This window comes from Lygodium microphyllum, chromosome 2 (genome assembly GCF_053477565.2).
Source record: "Lygodium microphyllum isolate KBCC chromosome 2, Lygodium_microphyllum_v1.1.10, whole genome shotgun sequence".
In the NCBI taxonomy this organism is placed as follows: domain Eukaryota; kingdom Viridiplantae; phylum Streptophyta; class Polypodiopsida; order Schizaeales; family Lygodiaceae; genus Lygodium; species Lygodium microphyllum.
Window position 1 is genome coordinate 132,461,561 of NC_141136.1, and position 7,589 is coordinate 132,469,149.

Below are 7,589 nucleotides of genomic sequence, written 5' to 3' on the forward strand. Positions count from 1 at the left end.
AAATGAGTTTAAAAGGCTTAGCAAAAATACCCATGCAAACTGAAAAACGTTTTTGAGAGTTGGATCTCAACCACCATGAGTTAGTTTACAACATAGAGAGAGAGAGAGAGAGAGAGAGAGAGAAAGAGAGCTATTTATGCATTTTCTAATCCAAGAATAGTAATTTGCTATAGAAGACAACCATCTAAGGGCCTCACCAAGTAAACAACAACAAGGAAATATCTTCCAAGGGAGGCTAACAACAACATTGCTAATCAAGTGACAACATTTTGGAGGTGCTTGAGAGTAGGTGACTACATTAAATATAGACCAAAGCAAGCAATAACCAGATTTCAAAATTTTCCCACAAAGAAAATCAAATTTCTCACTCTTGGCTTACTCTCACCCTCTCTAGTCAATTCTCAAAATATCTTAGTATTTTTTAGCCATTATCAACAAATCTCAATCGAATTTGGTTGATACCATGAAAATTTTTGCTGTAAATCCTAAATTTTTACAAAAAATAGTATTTAGTAGTCACCTCTTGACCCATGCCAATAAGCATCATACACTAAAATTAGCACTTACAATTTGTTGTATTGATAGGGATTTCGAATGTGAAGCCATCCATTGTGAATTAGAGTAGCATTTGACCAATTAGTGGTTTCATTTATACAAGTCCTAAATAAAAATCAAAGTGCGAGTGACCCAATTTGCTTGCTGATTATTTGTATGGCAAAGGACTTTTGGATTACCTAAGGAGATCAAAGAATCTCAACTTGTAATTGATTCATTAGCAATTGAAGTTAAAGAAATACCAAAAGGGGTGTCATTTGTGAAGCTAACAAGGTGTCTATCATCCAAGATTGTTAATGTAATGTGTGCATTTCAATTTATGTTGAACTATTAATTGCCATAATGAAGTGCTTGATCAAGTTTTAGCACCCTGTTCGAGAAGGAAGACTAGTTTCACTTGAAATATTCTTTTCGTTACTTATGTCCAAAGTTTTTTAGGTTTCGACCCCTCTTGGGCATCTTGCCTTCTTTATGGTTTCATGAAATATCCTCCTCTACTAGCATGCTTTCCCTGAGGTCTATGAGCCATCCTAAGACGGAAAATTAAATAGAGAAATTTTATTTAATCTCAAGAGCCTATGACCATGGGAGTGAGCCTAACTCTTGTGATGAACATAACAATCTCTCTTGTGCCTTAACCAATCTAAGGTGATTTAAAAACTGATCTTTAACACTTTGTTCTTGGTCTTCCTTTGTTGTATCTTTCCATTTTGTTATTAACAATGAGGCATCTCTAGATATTCCTAAACTCTATTCCAATAGAATGGGTCCTTAAAATGATGGCAATCCTCTCCTTAAGAACTAGCAATATCATTTTATGATAAAGCCACAAGGTTTTGAGCATTGGACTGCTATTGATATTGTCTCTTGCAATTGATAAATCACAAATGTAAGTCATTTGGTACACCAAAGAAAATATCTCTTTCTTAGATGAACGATTCCTGCAGTCCCTTTAGAACCTTTGGTTAGAAGAAGCATCCCTGCAACTAACTCCATCTTCTAATTGATGAGTAGACAGCTTGTAATCAAAGATGTAGCATTGAGAGTCAGGTCAATGTGATGTGTTTAGCAAGTAACCTAACCCCTGCACGATTATCAAAATTAAAGATATAAAATCCAAGCCCAACATCTACAATGGAGCCATGTGGAAATACACTCCTGAAACTTGTTACATCAACATGACCAAGATCAATCTCCTCAACTCCTCCAGAAGCAGACTGATAGAACTTGGTTGTATAAGAAGCAGAGGATCCCAGTCCTGTCGTTCCAATGCTGTAAACAGAAATGTTGCTATAAATGATTAGTCACAAGTACCAAAATTCCAAAACACCACCAATTCATCAGTTCAAAAGACTTACTACCTCATTCGGGTCCCCCAACCTCCTGTCTCATTCCTCAAAGCTGGCAGCCACGTCACTTCACTTTGTGTTGATAACGTGCTAATAATGTGGCATTTCACCATATCCTCACAGGCACGGACAACTTCACAGGCTGATGCTGATGGTTCAATCAAAACTGAGAACCTCGGCTTGCCCATGTGATCAAAAGCATATGTTGGATTTATGGTGAAGCGCATCCTAATTTTCTGCTCAAGTAACTGTAGGGGAAATCCATTGTAGCAGAGAACCTTCTTGTACCCAATGTGACTAATCTCATCCTGCAAGTCAATCAATGATATAGAGATGTCAGTCGCCGACAAGAAAGGCACCATACCAACACCTGCTTTTGACAGGTGCTCATTGGAGTGTACTGCTGCAGGTCTTCCTCTCAAGGACAACATGCACAATGCCTCTGACTGATCAGATAACTCTTCATTGATGACGTCTGCACAACCACCTGTATTCTGCAGCAATGTGGTCTCTAGGACAGGTACATCCTTAACTTGGGCAAATCCTAGGACATTGACTTGGGCACTATCATTGCCAGTTTCATTCTCAAGCACAGTTTCAGGGTTGTCTGATACCCGGTCCCATTCCTCAAGGCTCTCAATTGCAAGTGGTTTGAAACTCTTGGAATCTGGTGGTATGTATTCACGGGAGGGATTGTCTTCTGAAACGCAAAAACTGGAAGAATCTGGGTGCTCCATTAACTCATAAGGAGGGTGTGCACACATTTTTGCACATTCTGAGTCCACGGGGAAGGTCAAGATCCCAGTTAGCTCTGATACCTCGTTTAACATTTGTTCATGAGGTGGCCTTACAACAGATGGAGATAACTGAACCACACCTTGAGATACTGTAAAGGTTTCATGGTTAACTGCAGTATCCTTGAAAGATACCCCCTGATTTGCTGTTTGTTGCCCAGATAATCTCTCAACCCTGGGGAATGACTTTATAGGCAAAGATGCATCACTTTCCTGATTGACAAAATTATGTGCTGAATTCCTCCTCTTTTCAGAGGATAAACACAGTGATGCAGATTGTTTCAATGTGGACGAACAATTAATAACTTCCGGCCCGGCCGCAAACATGCTGGGATAGTGCATTTCCTGTAAAAACAGTTCCCAATCAACAATAATATGCACATACCCGCAGAACATAGAAAAGGCTGCAATCAAAGCATCAAATTGACCCACTCCCACCAACTAATGAGTATGAATGCCTCTAATTCCCCAGTCACATCCTTACCAAGAAGAGCATGGTTGCACAGCTTCGAAGCACTGCCAAATTCATCCGAACATCAGCCAAGCTTCTGCACGCATTGACAGACAGGCTATTTCAATGGCTATCCCCTAAGCAGCAAAAATATTACAACATTGCACAAAAGACAGCACTAAAGACCTGTGTTCCTGCTTGCCATAGCCACAGTATTTTGCAAGGCTTGCCAACTGTGACAACCAACATGTCAGCTTCAGACACTCATTGTTCCCAACCAAACAAACAAACAAAACAAGCCTTGTAGTACCTTATAGTTCCCAGCTCTTTTTCCGAACGTTTTCTTCAAGAGAGGGTAGGTATCAATGACCCCAACGGTACGAGGTGGTTGTCGATTGATCTCCAAAAATGCTTCATTAACCCGAATAATGTCAAAATTCTCGATGTTGTGCCCGGCCCAAATCTGTCCTGCATGAAGTGAAAGAGCCGGCAAGCACCGCATGCCTTTGGTACAAAGATGTTTCCAAAACTCTAATGCTGATCTACTTCATGTTTAAGTTCTCTTCTCATTTTTAGTGTACTCAGAAAACCAGAGTCGGTTGATGGAGAACAAACCACAATTTGATTTGTCTGATTTGTGTGTACTTAATCACCACATAAAGATTGAGAAACAAGATGAAAGCACCAATAGATTGATGTACAATATAAAAATGCAGAGTTCACTCTATTAAATGAATAAACTGATGGACAGTAAAAAATGAAGAACTCACTGCACTCAATAGATGCGCTTACCATCGAGCAACCGGAAGATTGCATCGGCTACTTCGGCGAAGGTGGGAGCGTCGCCGACGTTCTCCTTGGTGATACCATTGCAGGTGATGCTGCGCCCAGTTATGTTGTCAATATGTTTGGGTCTGATGAGGGTGTTGTACGAGTCGAGCTCCGAGAGGCTCTGAGTGTCGAGGACAAGGGCTCCGAACTCAAGCAATTCGTGCTTCTGCCCGGGACGGAACGGTATCGTGGTTTCCACGTCGAAGAAGACGATCTTGGGGGGCTGTTGCTGCTCCGCTGGCGCACTCCTGCAATCATTCAGCGTGGACGCTGCATCCATGGTTACGCACTGTTGCGTCTGCGACACGGGCTCTGAAACAAAAAATCATTGGAAGCCTCTCCTCATTGGAGGGATGAAAAATCATTGAAAGCCTCTTCTGCACAACATAAGATCCACGCATAGCCTGTCTCGCACGACATAGAATCATTGCAAGCCTCTCCTGATGGAAGGGATTCTCATGTTGACCTAAAATCCACACATTGCCTGATGCAAATCAATGCGAAAGCTTACCAGAAAATTCAGCAGGAAGAAGAAGCAACAATGTCAGAAGAAGGTTGGGAAATCCAACAACGAAGAGCAACAAGGGAACCCAGATTAGCGTTCAATCCGTCGGCTGGCCAGAATGAATGAATGAATGAATATGTGTGTGTGTTGGGCCACAGAGACACGGACACAGAGAGAGAGAGAGAGAGAGAGTGTGTGTGTGTGTGTGTGTGTGTGTGTGTGTGTGTGTGGGGCTGTGATCCCAAGTTCCTAGCAGAAGCAAAGTGCTTATTATTAACTTCCCAAGTGGAAGAAACAGAGCACTTTAACCTGGAATATTATCCTTTTTGGCTCCCTTCTGAGCCCTTTTATTAGCGTTCCCTTTAAGGGTATGCTTAGGTACTAATAATTTTGCCTTCGGATATGCCTACGTACTTATGGTTTGCCTTCAAGCTTTAGAGCTCGGACACACGCAGCTCTACTCACCTGTATAAACTAGTTAAAATGCAAGTTTGTCTCGATGAAAATTGGCTATTTTTTGGGCATTTTACTTATAAATTTGATTAGTGTCCTGTCATTTTACCCTAAAACCAGTCATATTTCAAATTCTTTTTACTTCCCTTGGAGGGGGGAAAAATGTTTTCTGTGAACATTGGTGACTCCACATGGCACAAGTAAAAGCGCACATGTCCAAGGGTCTTTGACTAGGACTTCACTTTGCACTAGACTTCAACGAATCCCCCAAGGATACAAGGAGGTACTCCATCTACTTTCATAAGTTACATGACATGTTAAATATCCAAATGTTGATTTGCTCATAAATCTCAACCATTAATCTGATTGTCACAAGTGAAAGTGCACATCCCACTCTCTTTGAGTCGAACTTCCCATTGCACCAAACTTTAACAAATCCCTAAGGGGTATCGAGGGGTACTCCAATTACTATCATAAGTTACATGACATGTCAAATATTCTAATATTGATTTTCTCGTAAATAACAACCATCAATCCAATTGTAAATCTCAACCCTTGATCTTGTAGTCATCAATCAATCGGGCACACCACACAATCACCTGCATATGGCCACAAAACTCAAGTGTCAATAGTTCGCCTACACAAGTCCATAAGCATACCACACCCCTAAAAGATTACCATAAGTTAGAGTAGTTTTATAATTAATGTTTTTAATTTTACTTTTATCTACAATAAATAATATTTCAGATTCAAGAATGCCTCTCTCTCTCTCTCTCTCTCTCTCTCTCTCTCTCTCTCTCTCTCTCTCTCTCTCTCTCTCTCTCTCTCTCTCTCTCTCTCTCTCTCTCTCTCTCTCTCTCTCTCTCTCTCTCTCTCTCTCTCTCTCTCTCTCTCTCTCTCTCTCTCTCTCTCTCTCTCTCTAATGTGCAATACAAGATCATTCATGTGCCAAAACAAGGCTACTTTTGTGCCTACTAAAAACTCAACATTTAGACACAGTCATTTTAGTATGAACAAAAAGAATGAAACAAAATCATTTTATTCAAGTTCTAGTTGTATGTCCTAAGTGATTTTCATGTGGCCACCTTTTACTATAGTTTTCTACATTAATATGATGAGAAGTGGTGAATTTGTTTTGGGACATGCCTATATACTATCATATATGTTCTAGAGATCCTTTTTGTAGTCTTATTCACATAAAATATTGCTTACTAACTTTCTTTCTTTTACTTATAATTTCTTGGTTTTGCTTCCACACTTTGGCAAGGATCATCTATACTATTAGTTAAGGAAAGGTGGGGGGTGGGTGCCACGTGGCAGCCCCCACCTCCCCCACAAAAAACAAAGAGAACGCGAGGTGGGTGCCACGCGTCCAGCACCCGCCCCCTGGCAAAAATTGCACCCGCCCCGGCACGAAGCGTCGGGGCGAGCCTAGGCGCGGAGCGCCTAGTAGTTGTTATGTATGCAGTTTTCTTATGCTTTGATTTCCTCTTTATACTTCAACACTCGTCTTACATGTCTTATTTTTTGAGTTTTGACATTAAACTTTGGTAGCTCATCACAAAAATGCTCCTTTTTAATGCAAACTTCTTAACAAATATCTTGATAGAATGTCTACATCAAGAGAAGATGAACATGCAAAGCCCAAAAGCCTTTCCTAACACTTTTCTCAATGTTTGAAGACTACTTCGAAGATTGGTTCTTTTGTCCTAAGAACTTGAACATAGTTAGAACTTCACTTCTACATTTTCTAAAGCTTGCATCTGAGGCTAATTTCTTTCCTGATAATGAATTTGTTTCTATTAGAATAAAGGGGTTTGAAAACCACTAGTATGGTTATGTTCCATAGCTTTAGATGCTCCTCATCCAATGCTCCCTTTTCACCAAAAAGTTTTTTCATTTTGACTAAAATATTGAGTAAAATTTTTATTAACCATTCTTCTACCCTGCTCTAAAGGTGCCTAACATTCCTATAATGCCAAAACAAATGTCCAATAGATTCCTTATGTGTCATTCACATAGGATAGTAGCCATTGATTCTCTTAAACTTAGTGGCTCTATCCTTGGTAGGTTGCTCCTTTGTAGTTATCATCTACAACAATAGATTTAAGTGTTAACTTGGTCTTCTATCACTTTCTGTTCACTCCTACATGTGTGCTCAAAAGTTTGAGCTTAGTAGTTCTATCCTTGGTAGGTAGCTCCTTTGTAATTATCATCTACAACAATAGATTTAAGTGTTAACTTGGTGTTCTGTCACTTTTTGTTCACTCCTACATATGTGCTCAAAAGTTTGAAGATATAACTGTCAAGATTGTGGGAGAGAAGGAAGGAGTCTCACTTGTAGCTTTCTTGCTTGCACAATGGGGGAATACACACAAGGGTGGAGGCTAAAAACAGTTTTCCTCTTCTTAGTTGTGTAAGCCAAAAAGAAGTCTAATACAAAGAAATAGAAGAACCCTATATATGGATCTCAAACCAAAGACAACTAACTAAGGTGGCATACTAACTGAGCCACGAACTAGAGTAGATAAGGATAGCTGTCATCTAGCTATTATTCATGGGTGGTGTACCAACCGCATCTACAACTGACAAGTCGGTGACATAAATGCACAACGGTCACCCTGGCATATCACGAGTGGAGCTCGATATCT

At 40.2% G+C, this 7,589-nt stretch overlaps 1 protein-coding gene across 2 annotated transcripts; it reads right to left on the bottom strand.

The window, feature by feature from the left end:
• Window positions 1-1,160: 1,160 nt before the first annotated feature.
• Window positions 1,161-4,785, bottom strand: LOC148040338 (protein NEN3-like). Of its 2 annotated transcripts, none has more exons than XM_087698510.1 (7): window positions 4,492-4,785; window positions 3,942-4,292; window positions 3,460-3,617; window positions 3,336-3,382; window positions 3,183-3,246; window positions 1,917-3,043; window positions 1,161-1,827 (listed from the first exon to the last, which is right to left on the bottom strand). In XM_087698510.1, the coding sequence occupies exons 2-7, from the start codon at window positions 4,258-4,260 to the stop codon at window positions 1,602-1,604; spliced, it is 1,941 nt and encodes a 646-aa protein (XP_087554636.1). In that variant the 5' UTR covers window positions 4,261-4,292; window positions 4,492-4,785; the 3' UTR covers window positions 1,161-1,601. The 2 variants fall into 2 exon arrangements, with proteins under 2 accessions (XP_087554636.1, XP_087554646.1); XM_087698520.1 differs by having other exon boundaries at window positions 3,942-4,384.
• Between the last annotated feature and the right edge of the window lie 2,804 nt (window positions 4,786-7,589).

Bases quoted from the DNA above. Each gene is read 5' to 3' on its own strand.
- LOC148040338 (XM_087698510.1), bottom strand. From the start codon at position 4,260: ATGGATGCAGCGTCCACGCTGAATGATTGCAGGAGTGCGCCAGCGGAG. The intron at 3,383-3,459 runs GTACTACAAGGC...TGGTTGTCACAG, and splicing joins AAAGAGCTGGGAACTATAAG to TTGGCAAGCCTTGCAAAATA. The intron at 3,247-3,335 runs GTCTTTAGTGCT...CAATGCGTGCAG, and splicing joins TATGGCAAGCAGGAACACAG to AAGCTTGGCTGATGTTCGGA.